The 26309-nt window shown below is 45.5% G+C and overlaps 4 protein-coding genes across 12 annotated transcripts in view; 2 read left to right on the top strand and 2 right to left on the bottom strand.

Annotated features, from left to right (window-relative positions):
* The window catches only part of mideasb (mitotic deacetylase associated SANT domain protein b), a 30645-nt gene extending 20768 nt beyond the window's left edge, over positions 1–9877 (bottom strand). For 2 of the 4 annotated variants that reach the window (XM_030443826.1, XM_030443829.1), the window contains exons 1-2: positions 5764–5848; positions 1067–2874 (exon numbers count right to left, since the gene is read on the bottom strand). In XM_030443826.1, coding sequence (XP_030299686.1) covers positions 1067–2617 — 1551 coding nt within the window. In that variant the 5' untranslated portion in view covers positions 2618–2874; positions 5764–5848. The other 2 variants (XM_030443828.1, XM_030443827.1) reach the window with 2 other exon arrangements.
* ptgr2 (prostaglandin reductase 2) lies at positions 9246–13608 on the top strand. Of its 4 annotated transcripts, none has more exons than XM_030443832.1 (9): positions 9246–9410; positions 10630–10706; positions 10834–10952; positions 11126–11317; positions 11455–11625; positions 12308–12517; positions 12724–12933; positions 13063–13102; positions 13195–13608. In XM_030443832.1, the coding sequence occupies exons 2-9, from the start codon at positions 10670–10672 to the stop codon at positions 13257–13259; spliced, it is 1044 nt and encodes a 347-aa protein (XP_030299692.1). In that variant the 5' UTR covers positions 9246–9410; positions 10630–10669; the 3' UTR covers positions 13260–13608. The 4 variants fall into 4 exon arrangements, with proteins under 4 accessions (XP_030299692.1, XP_030299693.1, XP_030299694.1 ...); XM_030443833.1 differs by lacking the exon at positions 9246–9410 and adding an exon at positions 9618–9636; XM_030443834.1 differs by lacking the exon at positions 9246–9410 and adding an exon at positions 9725–9826.
* A 2239-nt stretch (positions 13609–15847) lies between these two features.
* Positions 15848–22692, bottom strand: tmem62 (transmembrane protein 62). The gene is made up of 13 exons (XM_030443825.1): positions 22492–22692; positions 21951–22062; positions 21137–21274; positions 20590–20635; positions 19957–20098; positions 19293–19417; positions 18852–18974; positions 18452–18607; positions 18099–18258; positions 17685–17883; positions 17090–17185; positions 16848–16966; positions 15848–16257 (listed from the first exon to the last, which is right to left on the bottom strand). The coding sequence occupies exons 1-13, from the start codon at positions 22690–22692 to the stop codon at positions 15940–15942; spliced, it is 1935 nt and encodes a 644-aa protein (XP_030299685.1). The 3' UTR covers positions 15848–15939.
* The window catches only part of ttbk2a (tau tubulin kinase 2a), a 24585-nt gene continuing 20954 nt past the window's right edge, over positions 22679–26309 (top strand). The window contains exon 1 of one of the 3 annotated variants that reach the window (XM_030443823.1): positions 22679–23189. The gene's annotated coding sequence lies outside the window, so the exon portion shown is untranslated. Of the gene's footprint in view, positions 23190–24897; positions 25240–26309 lie in introns of those variants that run through there. The other 2 variants (XM_030443822.1, XM_030443824.1) reach the window with 2 other exon arrangements.

The raw sequence follows: 26309 nt of genomic DNA, 5'->3' as shown, positions 1-26309 counted from the left end.
CAGCAGGGGCTACACTGGATCTGTGTTCATTATTGCTGGTGGAAAACTCCAGCCCCTACACCAGAGTGGTGGAGAGATATTCTGCTGAGCACTGCATGCAGGGCAACCCTGCACCCCTCCCTGTATAAACGGAGGGGAGAGGGGGAGGGCAGGCGAGGCCAGGCTGGAGTTTCTCTCCTGTGATGGGATGGGGGGAGGTGTGCAGGCATGCAACCGAACACAGTGTCTGTATGATCAACTACCCGTGAGGCGAAGCCAGGGTGCAGCCATGCTGAACTACAGACATACTGACTCAGTGCTGTTTGGCAACGGAACTTGTTGCACAATCAAGACATTTAGCACATAAACATAGATAAGTGCCATGACTTCACATCTCACAGTCAAGGTACTTCGTGTTTGTTAACTGACTTTCAGAGAGATCTGAGAAGTCACACATGAAGCCGTTTGTGTAGTATATCTATCTATCTATCTATCTATCTATCTATCTATCTATCTATCTATCTATCTATCTATCTATCTATCTATGTATGCAAAGTCTTGTTTAAGCTACAGATTTTTATCACCAGGCAGAGCTGAGCGGCTCAGTTCTGTGGTGTAAACTTCACTGGGCGTTGATTACATTCGGCATCTCTTCCAGCAACACGTTAATCACAAACAACACAGGTTTTGGCACAGTTTTTCTGGCAGTTGTGTCAGGCCGTTTGTTCCACTTCCTGCTCTTGCTCAGGGAGCTTAAGTCCCAGCGCAATTATACCCTGGGATAACACCAGAAAAATAGATTTTTAGCTCTCGCCGAGATATTAGCAATTAAGGGTTCCAGCTTGCAGTGACGAGTTTAGATACAAACTGCCATGCAATCATCTGGATTCGGAACATTCAGTTCTTTCCTGTTAAAGGCTATTTTGTGGTTCTTTTGCCCCAGAGGAAACAGCTGAGGAACAGATGAGTGAACAAAAGATCAAGGAAAACAGAAAGACACAGAAATGGCATGGACGAGAGAAAGACAAAACCGAAAGCAAGATAAAGGGAGAACACTGACAGTCTTAAAAGTGAACTTAGCACTTACATGTGATGGCAGAGACTCCATTTCCGAGGCCTTCTGAGCAAGGGTCTCCAGGTTGACCTCCTGGGACACCCTGCGTTTCCTGCGTGTGCTCTGGATGACGCCGGTCGGTGCTGCCTGGATGTCACGGGCCCCGTTCTGGGAGCCCTGCGGCCCCGGGGCAACTTGATCTGAAGAGACAGTGAGAAAGGGGTTGTCGGATGGCGCTCCACCTTCCTTGGAGAGCCGTCGAGATCTGCGTAGCTGCGTCTGGGACTGGAGTTGTGTCTGGGGCTGTGACTGGGAAAGGGTCTCAGGCTGGAGGATAGGGGGCTGAAGCGGGTCTGAAGGCTGCTGGGGTTCTGGGGTGATGTCCTGGATAATTGGCTCCTGGATCTTTGGGGGAGCTGGAGCAGATGACTCCTGGGAGTGCACCACCACCGGCTGTGGATGTGGGTGAGGGTGTGCATTTTGTGCAGCGGGGTAATAGTCAAGCACATGAGGGTTTTGTTGTTGCAACTGCTGATGTTGCATTTGCTGCTGAATTTGGAGCTGTTGCTGCTGCTGTTGTTGCTGCTGCTGTATCTTTTGTTGCTGCTGCTCGTGCTGTATTTGTTGCTGCTGCTGTAGCTGTTGTACATGCTGTTGATGTTGAATGATTTGTTGTTGCTGCATTTGTTGATGGTGCTGCTGCTGAATTTGCTGCTGAATTATGTGATGTTGCTGCTGCTGCTGCTGCTGGCGTTGTATTTGCTCTTGCTTCTGCAGCTGCTGCAACTGGTGTTGGGGTTTTGCTTGTGTCGAATAGATAGGTGGGTTGGGTAGGGTCGTCCTGTTGCCTTGAAAGCTCTGGTAGTAGGCTGGCAGGTGCTGCTTGGGTTGACCAAAGGCCAACTGGAAGGGCTGTAATACTGAGCTTCCTCCTTGGTGGGATGTGCTATGTTGCTGGGCATTCAGGGCCCCGGGCTTCAACGTCTCTTGGAAGGCCTGGGACTGCTGCTGCTGCTCCCAATCCAGTCCCCGGGCCTTCACTACATCCCTGTATGCCTCAACTGCAGGGTTAGACAGCTTGTCTGCAGCTCTGTTAGGGAGCTGTTGATGTGGCTGTAAGCCAGAAGTCTCATGCATCGGCTTTGCAAATGCATTCGCAGTCCTTGAGTCGGTTACATTAACTCCACCGATGTAATTAGCAATGTTTTGTCCCCAGTTTGTCATGGTATTCCAGGTTGCAGCTCTCTGCTGTTGCGACAGAGATGGCTGCTGCTGACTGGGCTCCTGGTGGGCCCACTTCATAGGTACAGTCTGCTGATAATGTCCCCTGCTCTGGTCACCCTTATCTGGGCTGAATATGACAGAGTTGAGGTACATGTGAGGACCCTCTGGATTGGAGGTCACAGTACTTGCAGCCTCGCTTTGTCCAGGATCAGAGGCAGTGCCTCCTGGGACATAGTAGGACCCCTCGGGGTGCTGAGAGCTCTCCTTCATTGCTACGCTTTGTTCGTTGAAAAACGTGATGCGTTTTCCTGTTCTTTTGGCGTTGGGTTTCTGCTGGGCAGGTACACTCATGACGGGCATGAATAAGCCGAGACAGGTTAATCTTTCCAACCAAACCAGCTTATAATGGTCCACTTGAATAGATAAAAATTCAAAAGGGCACCCACAGTATAATAAAGTCGTAAAACTACACTGACATCAGTGTGAGCAGAAGCAAAGTCAACCAGGATAATCTTCTCTTCTCCTCTGAAGTTCCTCGTGACCCACTCAGAGGTCGCCAGCCTGGGGTGAGCAGATCTGAAGAAGCCCTCGCGTTTGTCTCATTCATGGACAACACCCTGTATAGAGAAAATGAAAGAGAGGTCAAGCATTGAGCCATCAGACTAAAGGGGTCCCCACAGGGGGGTCTCATTATCATCCCCGCCTCAGCCATGTAAAAACCTGGTGTTTGCTTTTTCAACAATAGACCTCTGCTGAAAGGTATCGGGTGTGAGAATAGAGGAGGGGAGGGGTTGGTTCTAAACTGTGTCATTATTCCCTAAGCTCACATGACACGGGGATAAGGTCCTGCATGCAGGCCAACAGTATAGCGGGCCTGCATGAAATATCAGAATCTGAGGAAGACTGAGTCGATAGAGATAGCTAAATCGATAGTTTCCTGGAAATGTCATTACAGGGCATTACTGCACCACGTTTAATGATGGGCAATGACATCAGCGCCGGAGGAGAGAAACACCCTGTAAACGGCTCATCACCGAAGCTCACTTAAACCCAACAACAAGAACCCCTCGTGCCCCAACTGCTCCGTCACAGTACGGAAGCTCTCGTTCGCGCCAAACCACGATAAAAGACAGCCGTTTGAAACGTGATAGAAACTACTCTTTTTACAACTTTGTGATTCATCACAGGAGAGAGAGAGAGAGAGAGAGAAAGGGAACCCATGCCCTTTGAACCGTGGCTGCAGACTCAAAAAGGAAGGGCAACTGAAAGTGAGCAAGGCATGAGTCATGATGACACGCGCTATGCAAAAGGGAAAAAAAAAGAGAGCAAGGAAAGAGTCAAAACGGCCTTCGCAGGCAATGATAGTTGGAAGAGGAACTTGAAAATTGCCATGGAAACTCTAGATGATTATCGAAAAAAAATATCATCCCGTCACGGCGAGGTTTTTGGAGCAGATTTTGACACGCTGCAGTCTGCCAAATTTCAAGATTGCACACAGATCCCGACTGTTTCTGTTAAAAATCTCAATCCTTGCTCCATCGGCATGAAATAAAAATCGAGTCAGCAGTCGAGCATCTAAACAGAAAACCACCGAGGCTCCTCATCGCTGTTAGAGTCATCATAATCAACACACTTTGCAGCGTCGCTCCTCTGTAACTTTTGTGTGGCAGTGGTGGCTGGGGGTGAACGCCTGTATTTGCCCATCCCTGCTGGTCTTGGATTAAAGTGCCACCTCCAACGCACTGGGTCACATTTCTGTTTGTGATTTCCTTTTCTTGGTGATCTAGATTATTAAACACCATTCCCCCCCCCCCCGCCTGTGTCTAGCTGTGGCCGGCCCCACCACTCTCGAATGAGCGTGCCACAAACACAGACTCGCCTGCTGCTGGGATCATGTTACAGAAAAAATATTTGTCAAGCCGATTGCATAAATTAATACGAGAATCTCTGCATCACGGACTCGCCTAAAGGCCCGTCTCTGATAACCTAGGAAGTGACTGACAATTGTCACCCTTTACTCTGGTGGCCTAGTAAAAAAAAACACAAGCTTCTTAAAATAGACGGCTGCAGCTGTTCATATCCTGCACTGGCTCAGGGGCACCACTGACTGAGGAAACTGCATGACCACGCAACGTGGCCATGTGATGGTACACATGCCTATAGCCATGTTGTCAGGTCCTGTGAGCCATCCCTCTGCGAAAAAAAAACAAGATGCACAAAGATAAATCACACTCTCCCCTGTTTTTTGCAGGGTGAGCCTGCAACGCTCGCCGCTGATCACCGGGCGACCATGCTGTGTGAGCAGTCTCTGTGCATTAAACAAAACCATCCCAGGTGAGGGATCATCGTGACGCATCACGAGTGCAACCTTACACAAGCCCGGGGTTTAGTCCAATAAACAAGGTAACACGTTAAATTGGCTTAAAAGAAATGTCAAGCACCATGAGCCGCCCCTAATCCATCGCAGTTTCTTTATTTAAATCGGCCCGTGTGGCGCTGCACGCACACCAGCGCGCACTGCGAGGCCTGCAGCGTGCAAGGGGGGGGGGGGACAAACACTAGAAAAATACAAGACGACCGAACATGCTGAGTCCTCCTCCCTGCTCTCCTCTCCTCTCCTCTCACTCCCTCCGCATCACTTTCCGTGTCCAGCCAGCTCAGCGCTATTTACCAGTAAAACCCCCCTTTGTTGCAGGAAACGGGATTATCCGCGTACCCCGTCCCCCCCCCCCCTTCCACAATGCAGCCCCCGTGTGATCCAAGTGGTGGTGCCACCGCCGCTGATCAACAATCGGCGACGGATCGATCCAAACTTGTCAACGGCGGCTAGTACGTCACATGTCCGTTTCTGTGCAGTCAAGTCTGCCCGGGTGGCCGAGGCGCTGAAAACATCCGACCGACGAGCGAGCGAGCGATCGGCGGGGCAGTGCGCGCCCCGGGCTCGCCTCTCCTCTCCTCTCCTCGGCGAGGTAAACAAAAACTTTGTCAGCGAGCCGCGGCCACAGCGAACATGCAACTGTCGGCCCACAACAACAACAACAACGCCACAGTCACCGACACCGAGCTCCCCGTTGTCTTGTCCCGATACTTACAGTGTTTTGTCATGAAAGCTGCTACTGGTGGCAGCTCAGCCCGCAGGATCGCACACTCGCAGCTCTAGCGCGGCCAGCAGGCCCGCACGATACAGACCTGCGATGATGACTGCATTCATCCCCAAGGTTGACTCATGCAACGCTGCTGACCTCACTCGCAGGGACTTTTTTTTTCTCTCTCTCTCTCTCTCCCCCCCTGCGAGAGAAGTCAAGAGGAGACTGGGAGGGGAGATGGACGAGGAGGAGGAGGAGGGGAGGTGGTGGTGGTGGTGGACGTCGGCGCGTAAACAAGAGTCCTTCCCGGTCGGAAACGGAGCGCTATTGCGCAGAGACGCGGCCGCAATGCCGCCGCCGTCTGTTGCACATTATTGCACTTGGATTGCACACACAACACACACACAAAAAAACACTCACTGCTGGCAATGCGGCCCTTTTGCTGTGCATCGACTCTCTCCGTGTCTCTGCTTGTCTTGTGACCCCCCCTCCTCCTCCTCCTCCTCCACAGCCACCACCAGCTCGTTGGCCACACCCACTTCCATGCCCATACATGGTCTTCCTCCGACGTGCGAGGCGCTGTAATTTACGGAGCAAGATCCCTCTCAGTCTATGCGGGAAATTCCAACACACATGGGAGGACCGCGGGGAAGGAGAGGAGAGGGGAAGAGGGCGCACCCGGCTGCTCTCCGCTTCTTACATTCACTTTTCTTTCCAACGCACACACTTACTTCCTTCATTTTTTTTTTTCTCTCTTTTTTCTTGTTTATTTCTGACGAATTTCTTCTTGAAATGCATGTGTAACGGCGGTGGTGGATGCACATGACACAGCAGGGAGGGTCTTATTTATGGGCGCTGCAGACAAGGCCCCACAGAGCGTGGGAGAAAATATATGAAGACATTATTGTTTATATCACACCTGCTGATTGCTGACTTTATTGCTCCTCCACCTTCAGCTTCTTTACAGCCCATTACCACTAATTGCTTTGTACATTTTCATGTCAAGCCCTTTCTTTTCTCTTACTTTCAAGTAAAAGAAAAGAAAGGGCTTGACATGAAAATGTATTAAAGGGGTAAAAAAAAGTATGCATTAAAGGGGCACTACGCAGTTTTGTAAAAGAAACTCAAACCCAGAATTTTAATATTGAGGTAATAATATAAACTCTGATATATATATATATATTATTATTTTTTCCATAACTGAACAAACAAGCTGCTCTCAGAGGAAAGTAAGGTCCCCAGAATAGTTTGAAGCTAGAAAATGTGGCAGGGTCCGCCACATATAAGCACAGTAAAGCAGTGTGAAATTGTGCTCTCCTTTAAAGGTCAGTTTGTTTACTTAAGTTATTCAGTCATAGAAACAAAAAGAGCATGAACACCTGATTTGTTTAGGCAAAAATCAGTAAATAAAGTCAATCTTTCTCTTCTGATTAAGATTTCTTCCCACAAAACAGACACAGCAGGGTCCAAAAGTCTGACACCACCATTTAAAATATTTCCATTTTGCATTTTGAATATCAGCTTATCAGTTGAGAGTGTAAAGTTGAATAAATCCATGAATTTCTGAATATCTTCTTATTCTTGGCCCCTCCCACTTTTCCTTTAATGACATCTTGCACTCAAAATCGCACGGACTCCACAAGTTTGTGTAAAGCCGCCGACAAAGATTGCAAACCCCAGGCTGTAGCAAGTCTGATTAATATGCACCTTGTTCCTGCTGTCCCGCTGTACCTTCTCCCCCTTTATACATTTGATTAGCTTCATATTGTTATTGCTTCATACATGTAACTTTGCTAATTATTTACTATTGCAGAACAGAGCCTCCCAGCTGAAGAATGTCACACGAGTCTTACTTTCACAACCGGAGCGACAGACATCTTGATGTCAAGATCAGCAGCAAGGATCATTTTTAACATCGTGGTTTTCATTTTCACTGCAAATAAAATAATAAAGTCATTATAATGTGACATTTCTGGGTTGGATGTACCACGCGAACATCTTTTTTTACATCTGGAGAACAAGTTTTGTCGGCCAAGTCACCTCTACACTCACCGGTGGTTTATTTGCTCATTTGGTCCATGAAATGTCAGAAAATGACGGGAAGCCTGTAACATCTGCAGGGTGCAACTGTTTGGTTTTTTTTTTGAATGCCGTTATCTCCAGATTCTCGCAGGTTGATTATTTTGTTATCTTGAGATGACTAAGCTTGTTTTCTCGTAATAACACGTTAGTTTATCTTGAAATTAGGCTTCAGGTAATGAGAGGGAAAAACCCCTCTGCTTCCTCATGATAACGGATTCATTCGTTATCGAATCCGTATTATGCGAAAACGATCATTGCCATCTCGAGATAATGAGAATGTGTTTCCAGAACACAACTGGCGTCTTTCGATGTGCCATTAAGATACGCAACTTAAAATGACACGAGGGCTCAAATCCTCACATGGGATCGGACGATGTCTGGCTCCATGTGGGACGTTAAACATTACTCAAAACACAAGAGGTAGAAAGATTTTTTTAGATCTGCATACGGCGTCATCTGGATGAAGTTTAACCCGCCTAACCGGCATTTTTTCCCCGCAGACATTTTGCTAATAATGGCTGCTTTTCATCCAGGTGTTCCGGGTCCAGGGAGCAAGGTATTGTGAAAGATGCTCCACAGACTAATCGTCTTTACTGTCAGAGGTTACACCGTTGCTGTGACGCCGAGTGAATTAATCTGACATGAAAGGGCCCTTTGCAAGATAAAAATAATACTTTTTCTGGCCTTAGCTGTGTTAAAAAGCTGTATCAGTTGTTCATCCCAGTTTCATATCATGATGAAACGATACCTGGTGAATCCTCAACCAGGCCCTGAATGTTGCAAGGTTATCTGTGGCCTCAGTGGCGTAACATCAAACACATAAAACAAGATAAAAAGTGACCCTGACTACCATCAGGCGAACACACATCTGTATACAATTCGCTCATTGATTCATGAGACAGCACATTCTGGTACTACTGTGCACGGGACACGTCGGAAAAGAAAAAAAAAGCACAGTTGTGAGTGACTGATGATATTAATGATGGTGCCTACTGTAATGAGATGTCTGTCTGTCCCTTGGTAAATAAATAATGGAAGGAGATATTGCAGTACGCTGTCAGTGGACATGACCAGGCATGTACCTGACAGACTATACAGGGCTGCCTCCTCTCTCCCAGTCACTCTCTCTCTCTCTCTGCTCTCTGGCCCTTAAAATAACCTGCAGAGCCTCCAAACAGTCACAGATGCAGCTGACAGGAAGTCTGGTCACACTGTCACTGTAAGTGCGTGTGTGCGATAAACGTTTTCACTAAAATATCTATATTCTAGGCTGATAGCGGTTGATTTGAAGACGATTTATAATTAGGCCACGATGGATCATTAATCAGCAATTTATTAGTTTAGAAGTGTGATATCCAAATCGTAAGAAGCTGCAGTTTTGCAGTGTTTTTGTTTTTTTTTAAATAAAAAGGTAAAACTGTAGTGCTGCAGAGATGACCATCTCCAGTCTTGTTCTCCAGATGTTTAGGAACATGTCTATGAAAATGAAAACTGTGATGCAAAAAAGGAACCATTCACACAAATTTGAATCATATCACGATCGATCTATATCCGTCAACATGTCCATTATTTCACCATACTGTTGGTTTTTCAAGCAAAAATTCCAAATTCTTGATAGCTGCAGGTCATCAAACAGTCATTTGCAACTGTTCTCCATTTTATGTGATTATAAAGACAATTTATTTGTTTTTTACACTGTTGTCAAGAAAAGACAAGCAATTTGAAGAGGACGGCCACTTTTCTACACTCTCTCTTTAGTGCAAACATGTAATTGAAAAGGAGTTGGAGGGTATGTTTCCACCTCTGTCTGTTCAGTAGGTGGTTGGTTGGGTTGGTTTGTCAGCAGGATTACACAAAAACTACTGAACCGATTTGCACGACACTTGGATGGAGGACGGGTCTCAGCCCAGAAAAGACACCCAATAACTTTTGGTGCGGATCTGGGAAAGATCCAGGAATTTTTTTCTTTTACTTTCTTTAACACGGTGAGCCAGGGTGTTTCTCAATTTCTGCAATTTTTCAGGGAGGAATCAGGTGTATGTAGGTGGCTGGAATCTATGAGTGAGCAGAAGGGTTGCAAATACAAACTTTAGCTGTAAGTTAGGTGATGTAATACGTATGACACACCGGGCGTCTTCTGGTACTTTCTGGGATTCTGACACGTGGGTGTGCTGTGTGTGTGTGAAAGGGGTTACAGCTGGGTCAAGTCTGGTGAATATAACTATAATCATGACACGTTCATGTGGCTAACAACAGCGTACTAAACTACCAGCAGTCATGGCATGCATACGCTAATAGCCTTGCAGTACTTACAGTAAAGTGTGTGTCCCTCTATGGCTCCTAAGTCTTCATGTCCCTGTTGGTTTGTTTTGACGGTGCCCTGCTGCAGCCAAAGTTGACGGTAGGCCAGTGTAGCAGCTTGGATTTACTAATACAACTTTTAATTTGATCAGATTCCTCCACAAGGCGTCACCTCCCGGCTCCACTTTGAAACACTTTTAGCTAGCAATCGATAAAGCAATCCACCTATGGGACCTGAACGCGTCTCCAAGTCTAATCTCTGGTTTGAAACGGTCCGATTGCACCGGCAGCGCCGATCGTAGTGGGAGATGTAGTTGAATCCACAGCTGGGTATGTAAAATAGCTGCAGTATTGATGAAGTGGAATAATAAAATAGATTAGTGAGGGCGCGTACCGTTTCAGATTTGCCATGGCTGCCTTCACGGCGCCTAGGGAATGGCCGACTGTGTGTGGCAAGATAGTTACCTCCACTGCACCGGAGTATAGGTGGGATAATGTCGCACTTTCGCATGGCTACATTACGTAGGCATTTAGATTATAAAACATGTTCATTATAATCTAACGTTAGCTTATATGTCAGTACCACGGATGTGTTATTAAGCATGCGCCATAACGGCTCAAAAAAAGAAAGAAAAGAAGTTGGGCCAGGGCAACTGTCAAACAGGACTTAGGCGAAGGCGGAAGTACGCTACAGAGATGCCTCTCGCGTCGGGCTCAATGAGACTTTAACATTGGTGTGTTGACTTTCTGCTAGCTTACAACAATGTAAACAGACATTGTTGTTTAGTTAACAAACCCTTTGCAATCAGCAGGACATTTCCTCGTGTTTTTACTTAATATAAATTAGTTTGTTAGTTTTGAGTCTGTTACCAGGGCACACACGAACTTCACGTTTGTTGCCAGGTCTGGTGCCACTCAGCTAACGTCACGCTACTTTTCAAGGATGCAGGTGAAGAGAGTCGTCCTCAGCTCGCGTCCAGGTAGAAAAGCTTTTCTATTCATGTCATTTTTTTCCCCCCACAAAACGATTCACCTATTGTCTTGTGTCACATGTTGCAATATTGCTGCACCCGTGTGGCTAACTTGTACCACTCATTCTCATTGAAGGTAATAATGGGGCGCCAGTTCCTGCAAATTTCCGTCTGGAGGAGACGACTTTAGCACCTGAGCTGAAGGATGGGGAGGTCCTTGTCAGGACACTTTACCTCTCAGTTGACCCCTACATGGTATTTATGCAGCCAGTCCAGTTATTTTGGCTGCTTTTGTACATAAGGATCAATAAGTTGTACAAAACAAATGAGTTTTGGTCCACCTGTGTCACCTGTAGACAGGTTAAGGAAGCCAGTGTGAAAGGCAAAAGCATTAACATCCATCACTCCTTTGTATCTTTGCTCCACAGAGATGCAGAATGAACGAAGACACCGGTGCTGAGTACCTGACTCCATGGCAGCTGTGTGAGTGTGTGGATGGTGGAGGCGTCGGCGTGGTGGAGTCCAGCCGCAGCAGTGTTTGTGCCGAGGGAGACGTGGTCACTTGCTTCAACTGGCCTTGGCAGACCCACGCTGTCATGAAGGGATGCGTGTTACAGAAGGTGTGGCGTATCGCTTTTGTGTCAGCATTGCTTCATATTTCATCTTGCAGAAAAGGAGGACGCTTTTAAAGTGCATGCATGAATACTTACACCAGTTCCTACAAGCAGCTGTTGTGTTTCCCTTCTGTCCATTGCAGGTTGAGCCACAGCTGGTCGACGGGCACTTGTCTCACTTTTTGGGGGCAGTCGGCATAACAGGCCTCACTGCACTGTTCGGAGTGAGGGAGAAGGGCAATATCACCAAAGGGGCCAATCAGACCATGGTGGTGAGTGGTGCGGCTGGGGCCTGTGGCTCCATCGCTGGACAGGTAAATACAGCAAATTACAGAATTGGGTCTATAAATGCTGTGATTTCTTATATACAGCCGCATCAACCAGTTACCCTCTCAATACTGAGATTTCAAGTAGATCATTGGTGTGTGTTGATACATTTCTGATTTTATTGTCAAGTATGTTTTTATCAAAATGCAGTTTCAAGATGTAGGACACGTAAGGAAAACCAAGCAAGTGAAGATGACAAATACCCTACATAAGTAGACGCACACACATACAAATAGTAGGCTGAGATGGAAGATAGTAAAAATCAAAAGAGAAAAAAGGAAAAGTGGCCAGTAGAGCACACCAAGAGCATCCTTTATGGGTTGTTTCTGACGTAACAGGCGAAGCGGCAGCCAGACCTTTTTTGAAATTCAGCTTTTATTAAACCACAGTGAAAGAACTCGCTGTTGTGCTCTATTTAATACAGCTGTGCAGTCGGAAGTTTCCAGTGCAATTTAAAAACAGGATCGGGTTCAGTGTAGATTAAAAATATTAAAAAAGCTATCCAGTATCTGTTGAGGAGGCGAAATACTTCAGATTATTTACTGGGTTCAAATGTAAGAAAGATAAAACAAGACGGTTGGTGGAAACTATCACTTATGTTTTTTCCGAAACCGCACTCAGCAATGACATCCTGATCGTATCATCTCACCCTGCCTTTTATTTTTCCAGATCGGCAGGCTGGATGGTTGTGTGAGAGTGGTTGGGATTTGTGGTTCTGATGAGAAGTGCAGAGCTTTAGTGGAAGACCTCGGCTTCTCTGCGGCCATCAACTACCGCCACGAGGACGTCCCTGCGAGGCTCAGGGAGTGCTGCCCCGATGGGATCGATGTTTACTTTGACAACGTGGGAGGCGCCATCAGCGACACCGTGATCACCCAGGTACTGCTCCAGTTGTGTCTGCAGAGCATGAAAAAGCGTTTGCTGTTTGTCTGGCTTGGAAAACGCGTGAATCCGTCGGCTTTTATTTTCCTAATTGTGCTGCCGGCATTTGCAAAAATTAGAAGCGGTGGCTGCAGATTTTGTAGCGCTTCCTCCCTCTCTCACTTGCACACACGCTGACCTTTAACCCTCTGCTTACCTTCCAGATGAACAGCGGCAGCCATGTGATCCTGTGTGGGCAGATCTCGCAGTACAACAAGGATGTGCCGTATCCTCCGCCCCTGAGCGAGGAGATACAGGAAGCCCTGCGCAGCAAGAACATCACCCGGGAGCGTTTTATGGTGCTGCACTACATGAACAAAGCAGAAGCTGCCCTCTTTGAGCTCAGCCAGTGGGTTAAATCAGGCCAAATCAAGGTGAGGAGGAAATGGTGACAGTGTGTGGTCGACCGTGTGGTGTCATTGTTTTGTTTGCAGCATGCAACATCTCTTCCCCATTTTTTTCTGCTTGCATCGTTCAGTCGTGATTTGCTTCCACTCCCACAGGTGCTGGAAACCGTGGTTAATGGCATAGAAAACATGGGAGGTATGAGGTTTTGAATCCAAGCAGTCTTCATCATTGTATGACTTTTTTTTTTTTTCTGGCAGGAGTTGATTCATTCTTTCATTTTCTTGCAGATGCCTTTTGCTCTATGATGAAAGGGGGAAACATCGGCAAGCAAATTATAAAGGTGTCAGAGTGAAGAAGATCTCTGTAGCTGCCACGAGTGACTGCTCTCACCAGACGCCTTGGGAAATTAACCTACAGCTGCCATTAACACTAACTTAATGAACTGGAGCACGATAACGGATTGCTTAGCTGATGCCAGCTGGTTACAGTTATGACCAATAAATGGAACATCATGGTTTTTCCGAAATTGTGTTCTTGACAAAAATAATGTTTGGCAGTTAGATGAGCCTTGAATTTTAATACTTCAGGATATTGAGCTTTGTGTTACACACATGTCGGTCGTGAAGACGAGCACAACGTTTATGATTTACTGTAATGAACATTTTTATTCCACAGCACTATAAACCATTAACAAAATAAAATAGTGGTCGGCTCTAATTTTTCAGTTGTCACGAGAAAAATATGTGGCAGGTGTAAAATCGTCGTCTTTTTTCATTCGTATACTTCAGTGTTTCGGGAACACAGGAGGGAGGGAACGAGGGAACAGGTTCAGTGAACAACCAGTACATCGCTTATGCTCGTCGGTGGAGTCGATGTCTCGTGTTTTCTTGTGTACAGTCAAATCAGTGTACAGTACAGAACAATCACAACCAGGTTTCATAGTCTAACATAATATGGTTTTGGTGCTTTTTCTGCAAAAATAAACAAAACAAAAAACAAAACAAAACTGTCCCATGCATAATTTGGAGGTGGAAGTGAAATGCAGTCATCTCGGATTACCCTGCAGCTCAGTTAAATACTGCCTCCTTGTGGACAGATTACATATCTCTTGAGAGTCCAATACAGTCTTTCGGTTTTAAATATCCATCTATATACTTGGTGATGCTTCCAGACTTGTCTATGCAGAGCGAGAGGGAAAAAAAAGTTATTAAACCGTTCTCAGTGAGAGTGCACATAATTTAATTTTCTTCCTGTCTGGCGGCTGTTGCAATATTAAACTGCATGTCCTATCACGGCACGGTGCAATTACTCTGCACTCACGCTGGGTATGGTTGTTGGAACATTGCTTCTGTTAAAAGTCCTGATAAATGTGGCCCTATTTCTTTTTCTTTTTGTAAAGACCAGTTCTTGTGGAATCCCGCACCTGCGACTACTGACGAGGAAGGAACTGAATTAGAGTGCAACAGAGACAGTTAACTGCCCTCAATACCTTCACCAGAAAAGAAAGAAAAAAAAAAATTCACATTCTGATCAGTACAGCTGTCAGAGTAAATTCAAAACAAAGGGAAATCTCCTTTTATCAGACCTTGAGGGAGATGAAAAATGCCCATTTCCAGTGCAGATGTATATATATATATATATATGTCTATATATGTCTATATATCTATATCTATATATCTATATATATCTATATATAGATATATATATCTCTCTATATATATATATATATAGATATATATATATCTATATATATATATATAGATATATATATATAACATGAAGGGGGGGGGCTAAATCACTCAATACAATCAAAGGGAATAAATAATAATAATAAAAAAATAACAGCATAGTACTGGCTCATTTCATTTCACCACATCTATAACACATTCATTTTTGTTTTTCAGCCACCACACATCTCGGTTGTTTCAACGTGATTTTTTTTAGTTTTCGCTGAGCTACTATGGAGTATAAAAACATTGTCCTGAAGTACTACTGGGACCAGCCTATTGTTCAAGTGCTCACATTCCTGAGAAACAAACAGCTGCTTCCTGTAGTCACGTTTGAAGGAGCACGTCGAGCCAGGCCGACTTGGTTTTTATTTTTGTGTGTGTGTTCTTGTAAGAACTGGCGTTCGTGATTCTGATATGACTATTCAATGGGAATATCGAGATTTTACAGTGGCAGTTGTGTGCAATGGAATCATTTCTTTAAAACACTTTCAATCATTAACTACTTGTACAGAGATAAACTGAAGTATTTGATTGATTTGTCGTTGATTTCCCGTAATTATGTGTAGAATAAACTTGAAAACATGATCGTCTGGGTCATCTTCACCGGAGTTACTGTATGTACCACGCTCTGTCAGCCACAGGGATTTAGGAAAAGCTCACAGTATACAAAATGATGCCTTTTCGACTCCACATGATTTGTTTGTCAGAAGGTAAACACGGGGATCAGTTTGGCACGTCCAGCCTTCGTTAGTGAATGGAAAAGGATTCTCGGAGGGAAGAATAAAAGGTGAAATCTTTCTTATTCATCCTTTGGCAGTGGTGAAGTGGCATTCGGCCAAGGCAACACTTCCAAAAAGTGCTAAAGCTCAAGTAAATGAGTCAGCTTTAAACCCCAGCAGGGTACGGCTCATATACTGTCGACTGCGGCACACGTCGGACCAGTCCTCACAAAGCATAAACAGGCTTTTTCACCCTCAATGTATCCAAGGTGTTTTTTTTGTTTGTTTTTTTTACACTGTACACATTGCTATGAATATGGCCAGAGATGTGCTCACCGGTGCTTTACAATAACATGCATATTAAGTAAACAATACTATCTAGAAACAGGATAGTGTGTGATGTACTGTGAAGTGGCTTTGGAAGGAGAGGGGAAGAAAGGAAGGGAGGGAGGAGGGGGGAGCTGCTGTGTTGGGGGGGGGGGGGGGGGGGGAATGGAGGTTTCCAGGGTGGAAAGAGACAGCAAAATATATCTGTGAGTCAGGCTCGAGGGGGGGGAATCGTGGTGGTACAGTGCAATTACTGTCAAGAGGGAGCGACGCTCTTGCTGTTGCGGACGAGAGGGGTGGGGCCTGTCCAGGCGCGGTAGACCAGTAACAGACTGAGCCCCAGCGCCCATGTGCGGACAGGAGACAGGAAAAAGGCCATGGGGCCGTAGGTCTCCAGGAGAAAGTAGCAGGAGTGCGCCTGCCAAGTGAGCAGCAGCAGCATGACGAGGTGAACCGCCAGAGTCCGCCAGCGGCAGCCCGGCCGCAGGAAGTGGGATCGGAAGGTGTTGCCCCGGCAACGGTGGTGGAGGCTCCAGCAAAGGTAAGAGGTGAGGGGCATGTTGAAGAACAGGAGCTTTTGGAGAGGAAAAAGGACGAAGATTATTATACTAACAAGAGGATAAGAGAAAGTACAAATTAATCAAGGTAAGAGAGTTGTTTTGTTGCAGCCTGTTTTGCTTTTAACCCCTTAAAATGAAGACATGACTTGTTAGACTCTCAAACAAATTGTTATTTTTCATTGTCAGTTAAAATGAAGGATTTGTGAAGGCGTAGGACTTAAAATCATTCACTATTCCGCATGAAAACAAGAGAAATATAGACAATTTCATGTAAGAGTTTCCTTTCTTTAATTACATTTCGACCTCCTTATTTTATTTTGGGAATGCAGAGGCCAATATTGGCAACCATTGGTGTAAGGTCCATGCAGAACCACAAACACACTAATAGGTCAGTGAAACATGTTAACTAAAAAGTGTAAATAAATACAAAAGAAAAAGGATGAACTTTTGGCCATTAGGGGGCAGCAGGTACAAGCTCAGGGCACAAAACTGGTATACTTTCACCTTGGAAACCCAGCTTTAAATAGGCAAAGAGTCTTGCTGATGTACAGACATGATACAGAAATAGATAGTTACGGATGAGATGTAGATAAAACTTTCTTACTTGAACGACTCCAACAACGTAAGTGAGACTGCCCTCCAGGAAGTGTCCATCGATGAACACCCCGAAGGCGAAGCAGGCGCCACTGTGGCCGTCTATCAGCTCTCCTATGAACCATGGACCTGAGGGAGGAGATGTGGATGAGTCTTTAATCCACAGACACTGCAGGTTTTTCTACTGCAAAACAATTTTGAAAGTAGATGCGGGTTCTCTCTCCGAGGGAACAAGAGGAGGAGTTGACCCACCTAAGGCTGTGCACAGGTTGAATAGCAGCAGAGAGTAGTAGAAGGTGTCCATTGTGCTGACCAGCTGGAGCGACATACAGACTTGAGAGGACAAACCTGTAGACGACAGACAAAACAAAAATGTACCAATGTACAAAAAAGACACAATTATTGATACTGGAATATCAGCCTGTATGGCAATGTAAATCTTTATTACCCAATTATCGCTTCATGTCCCTAAAATCTGTAAAACTTAACATAAAAGGTTGTGTTCGGTCCGTTTTCATATGGTGAACATGATACATTTCAGCAAGAAAGAGTTCATTCCCACACACAATTTTCACTTCTGTATTGATAGATTTAAATAAAAAAGGCTGACGATTCAACAAGTAATATCAACCTGCTGAAATTTCAATTTTGGGGGGGATTTAATTCCCTGCAACACCGAAAGAAAAAGCAGCAAAGGTATGCACGTTGCCTTTCACTCATCTTGATGATAATCAACGAATAGGCTGCATACTTTTTTAACTGTGAACCTTGCTTCTGTTTACGATTATTGCACTTCACTTCCCTGTAATCTAAATTAAATGATGATGATGCATTTCTTTGAGCTCACCTCTCCCAGCGGGAACACGCAGGAACCTAAAGGCCAGCAGCACACCGACATTCAGCAGCATCATGAATATGAAGGCCACTCGGCCCAGGATGTAGTGGTCTGTGAGGAGGATGAAGGACTGCACGAAACCAAAGCTGGGAGTCAGGTCGTCCTCCAGAGTAAAGTGCTGCTCCCGCACTGACGACCGGCCCGCCGAGTCCTTAATCAAAGGAAAAACACAAGAAAGAAAACTGTCGAGTCAAACCGAGCACATTAAAGTATGCACATTGCCAGTAATCAATAATAAGTACTGAGCCTGAGCCTCAGTGCAGGACTGAATCATAATTCAACTCAAGCAAACAAAGTTAGCAAATTTAATCAAGACCTATGAAATAATTAAAAAGCCTCAGAAAGATAAATGAGCCGAGCACTGACCTCCACTTTCACTCTGATGGTGTGCAGTCCAGTGAGGTAGAGAGACGGATCCCACAGCAGAACATAGAGAGGACCTCCGGCCGCATGGCCTTTTCCCAGAGGTTCCCCGTCTACGCTCACGTGCACCGCTGTGATTTGAGCCTCGGAGAAGGCTAAGATCCTGTTGAGAAGCAAGAAAATGAATGTTTAAGTATAAAAATTAGAGGGCAGACAAAGGTGGGGAACCCAGGTCCAACTGATGAATGACAGTCACAGGGTATACACGTCAAGTATGTGCTTGTTAATTTTGTTTTAATAAGAGCAGTAATTCCTTTGCAACTGAGAACAGGTGTCGCGACACCTCGAACACAAACCTGATGTGAGTCGATCTGCGTATCCGACCCAGCGGCTCCACTCCGGGATGCAGGTACTGGGCGTCCTTGGGGTTGGTGATGAGCACTGCAGGCCACTTCTCGAACCTCAGGTCGGAGAAGCTCAACAGGTCGTGGTCGAAGGCCAGAACCCTGTACCTGCAGACGAATGCGAGACGGATAAAGTTACACTTAAGTCTTTTCAAGACTCGGACGTCTCTGACTTAAACTCACCAAAACCAGGATTAAACAGCCTATGAAGGATCTCTTTATTCGACTTTACAAGACCTGCAGTAACCCTGTAAGATGGCTGAACAGCTGCGTGTTTCTTTTGGGTGATTAAAAAACGAGAGGAGTAAAAAGTAAGAGAAGATATTTTACGACCCTGTTGTTTTTACCCTACCTGCGGTTGTCCATCCAGTCGCCCAGCTCCAGCTCCAGGGTGCCTCGTGGATGTCGGCTGTGGAGGACGGGCATCAGGCCTCCCAGCGTGTGCAGGTGACCACACAGATATGCAACGGCAGATCTGAAACACAAGAAGTCCGAGGGTAGAAAGCTATAATAGCATCGTCATAATATGCCAACAACAACTGCTCGAAAATATCTCGAATGCTCCTAAAATTAAAAAGAAAAGACGATGAACAAGTAAACATTACAACCATGACTTGGAGTTTAAGATATTTAACAGGATGAAAATAATAGCTGTCAGTCAAATGCTGCTGATGTTTGCTTATGATTACAAACAAAATCTATTCTATAATAGTTTATATATCTATAAACTACTGAATGTTGACACAGTGACTTAAAAAACTGGTTTGGCTTCTAACATCCTGGGTATTCTTACCTCATCATGTCCCGAATTCCGGGAGAGGGGGAGACGACGGTGGATGTGGTGTAATGGCCAAACCAGATCGACTGGTTGTTCTTCAGACTCTCAGCTCTGAACGTGTCCAGCAAGTCCATTTGAGTCTGTTACACACGGAGGGAAAAGCATTATAATAACTTTATGTTCAATTACTTTCAGTATCTACAATGTTTAAGTGTTTTATCTTGCAGCTTGTTCACAGTAATCTGGCTGTTTGGGGCGGATAAACACTCGTGAATTACCCCGCAGTGAACTCGCATCGCTGGTGGTGAACTGAACACAACCGCCCGTGCTAATGAAAATCAATCTGATGCGACTCAGGCTCAAATGTTCACAGATGATATCATGTTTTATTCATGTTATATTTAGTCTAGTTTGCACATCTCCCCTAACCTGGAAGTAGCAACTGGCAACTGAATAAAACACTCCCTTAAACTGGATTTGAACATATGCACATCAACAAAACATATAGCAAGGCTGTAGTCGTTTTTAGACATTTTATCACAGAATTCTCACATATTGTATCTTTAAACAAACTAAACTTTTCTTTTCACGTTTTTAAAGTGTCTCTGCTCTCTACAGTTTGTCACAAAGTCAGTGAATGTTTCATTTCTGTCGAGGGAGAGTGGGTAGATCGCTGTACCTGGTTGAGAATACCAAAGAAATTGTACGGCCTCTTGGGTCCTGGAGTCAGCGTTGCATCCGCACAGACAAACGAGTAGTTGCCGAAGGGAGTTTTGTGAACGTAGTGGAAAGAGCCCACTTTCTGGTTAGCCGAGTATTTCCTAGAAGAAAAAAATTTTTTGAAAAAGGGTCTCGATAGCAGCGAGACACTGCGGTCTGGGATGGAGCCAGCAGCTCCAGCTCCTGCTAGCCTCCTGAGATAATTTAATGCATTTTAAATGAATAAATTAGCCTTGCAAAAGGAGACAGACTCCGTCTCGCTGAGGACGACCGCAACATTAGGGAGATAAAACATCAATCAGCATTAACGGGAGCAGCAATGAAACATAAAACGTGATTTGTGTCAAAAATACAAGCGAGCCAGTGTGTTCGTGTAGATTCTGCTGCTATTTTGGTCCTCAGGAAGATCTGACAGCTTGGATTATTGTCAATAAGTAGGTCTGCAGCGACTCATGTTTCAGAGGCACTGAAGTTACTATGCCCTCTGATCGACTTTACACACACAGCTCGCTAATAAAAGACATGCAGGAGTGGATTCTGACTGTATGCAAGTCAGGCATTGAAAGTGTAGTGTAGACCGTTTTATACTGACCGGTAGTAGTTGTTGGTGCTTTCCAAAGACATAATGTTGAAGGCATCTATGAGAAGAAAATTACATAACTGTGAGATTTATCAGAATTACAAAAGAGGTCACTTACAAGACAGACTTTTTATGATTTACTGCTCAAGACGAGATGAAGATATTCCCCATGGAGTGACACATATTCAATCCTGGAATCAGATTTGCTTACATTACAGCAAGATATCGAACAAAATCTGCTGTTACTGATAAACTGACGGGACACGCACATCAACAACTGCGATCAATAACGGCAGAAAAGCTGCCAGAGAAACTCCGGAGCCAATAACTAGGTTTTCCCTCTTTGACAGTTCCACGGTAAGGATATCTGGTTTCACATCTAATAGCTCGCGATCCAATTACAAAGTGGAAGGCAGCGTTGAAGAAAAAAAGGCGCAGGCCGACTTCCTGTGCGATGCTGAAATGAACCGCAGTTAATGGGCTCCTCAGATAATCTTAATTGCGCACTCCCCTTCTGCTCTGGGATGTGTTTTTTTTTTCGATCCCACCGGCGAGTTACCATGATTTCCACGGATGTCTATCCACCGGGTGCGCTCCATCACGCGCGACCTCTTCAGGATGTTGTGGTAGGCCTGCCACTCCACCTCATGCTGGAGGGAGCCCACCTTGCTCTCTGTTTTGGCGTCGGTCAGATCCCCTGTGGAGCCGCAGAAGAAGACACAGCTGAGAAACAACAATGGCGGCGGTGTGTTTAAAGGATAAGTTCACAAAAAAATGAAAATTCAGGCATTATCTGCTCACAACCATTCTGACTGGAAGGTTGGATGTAATGTCTCTAATGTCAACCAACCATTTCTTGAGGTTTTTAAGCATCGCAGCATTCACGTAAACAACTGAAGCAGATGGGGACTGCGCATTTAATGGCTACGTACAACGTGCGGAGCGTAATCCAAGTCTCTGGAAGCCCTGAAATCCCAAATTGATCTGAGAAGAAGCTGGTCTAGCTGCTACACTAAAAGCGTTAGCGAGCACCGAAAATGAAGTGGGTGCACAAGCTTGTGTGTCGAGGTTGTAAATGATGCTTTTAATATCAATTTACGATCTTGTGGCTTCAGGAGGCTTGGCTTACACCGGACCAGCTGTATGGAGCCATTTTTCGAGTCATAATTTTGCTTCTACTTCAGTGATTTAGGAACAACTTTCCATCAGCACGGGGTGAGTGGATTAACAACTCAGTTTTCATCTGTGGGTGAACTTATCCTTGAACATGAAGGCCACACCCCAGGCGGTTGCAACACAACACAAGGGCTTTAAAAGCGTCCTAAACTTGTTAAACTAGTTAACATTTGACAGGGGGGGGGATTTTGCTGTACCTGTCGCAAGCACAAGATCCGGCTTGATCACCTCGATGGTGTCGGTGCAGAACTTCTCAAAATCTGGAATGCGTCTCGGGTCATGAAACCGGCTAATGTGGATGTCAGACACCTTGAGTCAGACACAGGAGTTGGAATCAGGAGAGAACAGAAGATTACACATGGACTCACATCTGGAGCCTTATGATCACATTAGCAGTGTGACAGCTGGAAAGGGTGCAAAGACTGACTACAACTTCTGATGAACCTCCTTTTACTTTACCTGACAATGACACACTTTCTGTGGTCACTGACCCATTTCTGTCAATCATTCACAGAGAGTTCAGTGGGTGAACCGCCACAGCTAGCTGCCTACAACAACACTGCAGAGCTAAAGATAGATTTCCCATTCAACTTCAGTGTGTGACTGTGAATTAAACACAGCTAAATTTAACATCTCATAATTAATGTTTGTGTGTTAAATGGCTTGCAGGACCCAACAATGCTACTGCTGTAGCTTAGCAAGACGGAATTAAAAAAAAAAAAAAAAAAAAAAGCCCACCTGTATAAACCAGAATATATTGTTCAACTCGCTGCCGGGAAATGGTGGAGGGCTCCCCTTGGTGGCATCTCCATCGCCGTCAGTCGGGTGCTGAACGCTCCGTTTCGGGTGCCAAGCCGTGTCATAGCTGTCCAGCACCCAGGAGGTGATGCACGCCAGGGCCAGTCCGAGGATAACCAGCGCACCGAACAGCTTCAGCATCCTCCTGTAGTGGCGAGAGAGGGGGGCTAGCTGCCGCCGTCTGTCCCGGACAGAAAAATAGCTAGCTACTGGTGGGAACAGCTAAGGGCACGAATCACACTAACATTAAACTACAAAGACTGTCAAACACTTCGCTACATGGCTAAGAAGCTCTCACTCAGACCGGTTCAGTCGCTGCCATCGGGGCCACTTGAGATGCATGGACGTGCGGGGTTCATTCACGGCTCAGTTCGGCTCGCCTTTCAGAGGCGGAGGAGGCAGCTCGGCAGGTTAGCTAGCAGCTAGCTCCACACCAGCTACCAACACAGCACAGCACACCGACCGGTTGGATCGGGAAACGTCACCATCACATCAGAGGAAGTGCGCCGCGAGACAGAGCTCCCACTCTGACATTGTTTTCCGGGTACCGCAATCGATCGCAATCGTATCGAACCTGTCATCGCGAGAATTCGTGGGAATAACACGAAGTCTCGACCTGGGGAGCGACGCGTTCCCAGGTAATTTGTGTTTATTTTGCATGATTATTACATATAATGTATTAACATCTAACCTTAATACTATCAGTTTATTAATCAACCACTCAGTCACGTGAGCGTCTGCTCTTGTTTCTAAGTGACCTTGTGAAATATCAAACATAAACGTGACCAAACTATACTTAGGCAAGTTATTATATGTTATATACTTTTTAACAACAGGGTACTTCAGAGTATGTTGTACCAAAATCACAACCACATTGTCTCAGTGGGCTTTATAATAACAAAGTAATAGAGATATGGAGATACGATTTCAAAGAAACACAAGGTAATATGTAAAGGTATACAAACAGGATTAAAAACGTGGAAAGTGCAGTTGCAAATGTGATTTAATAATTAGAAGTGACTGACAGAAGTTTAAAAGAACTCAGAGGTGGAGCAGACCGAACGTTTTTTTCAGATATGTGAGGTATAGCAATAATATAACCCTTTATGTAATAATATGTATTGGATATACACTGCACAATGATAGTAAGTGACATTTAATATACTGGATATGTAATGTTACATGATGATAAACAACAACAACAACGACACATTGCCATGTTTATAGAGACACAAGTTGACTAACAAGATATGTCCTGGTAATTTATGTATGTAAGATAATGTTAGACTGTTTTCTTTTAACACAAATGCTCCCAGGTTTTATGGCATTGCATGTTTTAATACTTGACAACTAAGTATGTCCTCTGTGATATTTCCACTAACATTCATAAATTGTTCATCTGCATGCTTGCAAATGTTTCGGGTCTTGGGTTTCTTAGGAAGGTTTTAAATGCCATGTTTCCAGGGATTATAGATGAAAGATTGCAGATGGAAAACGATTTCACGTGTACTGTAATCTATTTCAGCACAAGAATAAGGAGTAAACCAATACACTATTTTGTACCTAGAATGTTTAAACGGGATTAAAGTGGCGCCACGAAATCCAAGCTCACAATTTCAGAGGAAAACCAGATCCCCTGGTGGCAGGGTCCGCCAAATATAAACAAAGTAATACAGCATGACATTGTGTTGTCCTTTAAGCTCAGTTTATTTATTCAGTTTATTCAGTCATGAAAACAAAGAGTTTGTTTCTTTACTTTGTTCAGGCATAAAAATAATTTTAAAAAGATCTTTCTCATCTGATTAATTCGTCTTCCCAAAACCACACAGTGCACCTTTAAAATCGAAACAACGTGAACACTTGGACTATATATTCTCATGCATCACTTTGGTGCTACATTATTGTCAGGACTGTACAAAATGGGTTTCATGTAGCTTTATGTTTTTAAGACTGGGGGAACAGAAAATGTCCACTCTGCTGAGAGGAGAATGCTGTTTTAATCTCTGTGTATGCCATCAGTCACATACACCATCTTTGGCTGAATGTCGCCTCCCAGTGGTCTTTGCGTAAAAGTTTTTTTTTTTTCCCTTCCTATGGCCGCGTTCCAAACTAATTAGACTGGATCCTCAAACACTACTCACGTTACATGTCATGCAGCCAGATTCAATATCTAAATCACTAAGTAGTTTAAGCACGCGACGTGTGTTTATTGTAACATTAGACAAATTGTTTCTGGAATTAAAACGCTCAAAAGCACAGGTTTGGTTGTAGTGCGCGTCGCGCGCGTCGTGAGCGCGCTTTAAAGGGCCCCGGCTGCGCGTGCCCGAGCTGTTGCGAGGGGCTATCGAATCGGGGCCGCGCGCGCAAGCAAAGCAAAGGCTGATGATCATCACAGAGAGTCGTCACGTCACGGGTCCGCAGCGACCGACAGAGATGCTGAGGTGACAGGCAGAAGGAGAACAGGGACGATCGCATCCAGGCATTATTTCACCTCCTGCTCGCTTATTTGTCCTCCGACCACCACCATCACCACCGACACCGACAGCCTCCACCTCTCCTCCCCATATGGACGGCTCTCCAGCTATGGGATTCCGCTCGATGTCGACCCCGCCGCCTCCGTACGTAGACGATTTCGTGTAACCACACCCGGCGCCTCTTTGGATCGAGGATTGGCAGCGAAGACCCGAGGTAAGGATCCACGATCCCATGGAGGAAGAGGAGGAGGAGGAGGGGAGGCCGCGCTGCACTACGCGACCTCCCGCTTCGTTTTTTTTTTTTCCCCCGGCCACCATTTCGCTGTCGCCCCGCAGTTGCATGCGTTGAGTTTTTTTGTCAGAGCTTTACAGTAGAGCCCAGTGAGAGCAGGGATGAGGTTTTGCGTGGCCTGCTGCTGTGGACGGTGCGTGGACGCGCCTGAGTAAATCTGCTGTGGCAACCAAAGGGAGCCACGCAACAGCTCCAGCAACAGTTCTCCTCTGCAGGAGAGGAGAGCTGGCGTTTTTTTTTTTTAAATTTATTGTGCAGTGAGTGTGGTGGGGAATGACTGCAGCTTGCATGTCAGCAGAGGTATATTTCGTTTCGTTTAAAATCATGTTGTGGCCCTTCAGGTGAATGCATCCTTCATGCTCATCCCTCCACAGTGTCTTCAGATTGGATCGCTTGCATCCATGCTGTGACCGGAGAGGAGGCATAGCTGTGCAGGAGGGGGCCTCCTCCTCCACATGGGCCAGACCGGGCACTGATTCCATCCCGCCATGTGTTTTCTTGCATACAGTGTGTTTTTTTGGGGGGATCTGACTCTGTTGTCCCCCCTCTCCTAAAACCAAAACATCCTCCAGGATTTAGTCGGAGTCGGTGCTAGAGGAGGAAATTGTACATTGATGCAGCCGTAATAAACTTGCAGCTTTCCTTCCCCCTCCGAGCAGACAGAAAAGAGGGGCAGAGGCGACGACAGGCTGCAGTCAGCAGATGAAAATGGCACTGCACCACGGTCGCCATGGAGATGGAGGGGTCAGGAAGCGTGATTCACGATGAGACGGTTGCCCGGCTGTCATGGATTGGTTTCTTTTTTTTTTTTTTGGGGGGTCCAAGGTCTGCTCATTTAATTTTTTTCTCTTCCCACTTTCATTGATGGTGGTTTGTGTGATGGTGATGAATGAGGAGGAGGAGGAGGAGGAGGAGGAGGAGGAGGAAGAAGAGCGTAGACATGCCTCTCTGTGAGGTGTGAGATTAGTCACAGCGTGTGGCAGCCTGCCGTG

Source organism: Sparus aurata, chromosome 16 (genome assembly GCF_900880675.1).
Source record: "Sparus aurata chromosome 16, fSpaAur1.1, whole genome shotgun sequence".
Lineage (NCBI taxonomy): Eukaryota > Metazoa > Chordata > Actinopteri > Spariformes > Sparidae > Sparus > Sparus aurata.
The sequence above is the reverse complement of the archived record's forward strand: the minus strand, read 5'-3'. Positions and strand labels throughout refer to the sequence as shown.

Bases quoted from the DNA above. Each gene is read 5' to 3' on its own strand.
- tmem62 (XM_030443825.1), bottom strand. From the start codon at position 22,692: ATGCTGAAGCTGTTCGGTGCGCTGGTTATCCTCGGACTGGCCCTGGCG. The intron at 17,884-18,098 runs GTCAGTGCTCGG...CCTTTGATTAAG, and splicing joins CCATCAGAGTGAAAGTGGAG to GACTCGGCGGGCCGGTCGTC. The intron at 16,258-16,847 runs GTAAGAAAGTTT...CCTCTCCAAAAG, and splicing joins ACGTTGTTGGAGTCGTTCAA to CTCCTGTTCTTCAACATGCC.
- ptgr2 (XM_030443832.1), top strand. From the start codon at position 10,670: ATGCAGGTGAAGAGAGTCGTCCTCAGCTCGCGTCCAG. The intron at 11,318-11,454 runs GTGTGGCGTATC...TGTCCATTGCAG, and splicing joins AGGGATGCGTGTTACAGAAG to GTTGAGCCACAGCTGGTCGA. The intron at 12,518-12,723 runs GTACTGCTCCAG...CTTACCTTCCAG, and splicing joins GCGACACCGTGATCACCCAG to ATGAACAGCGGCAGCCATGT.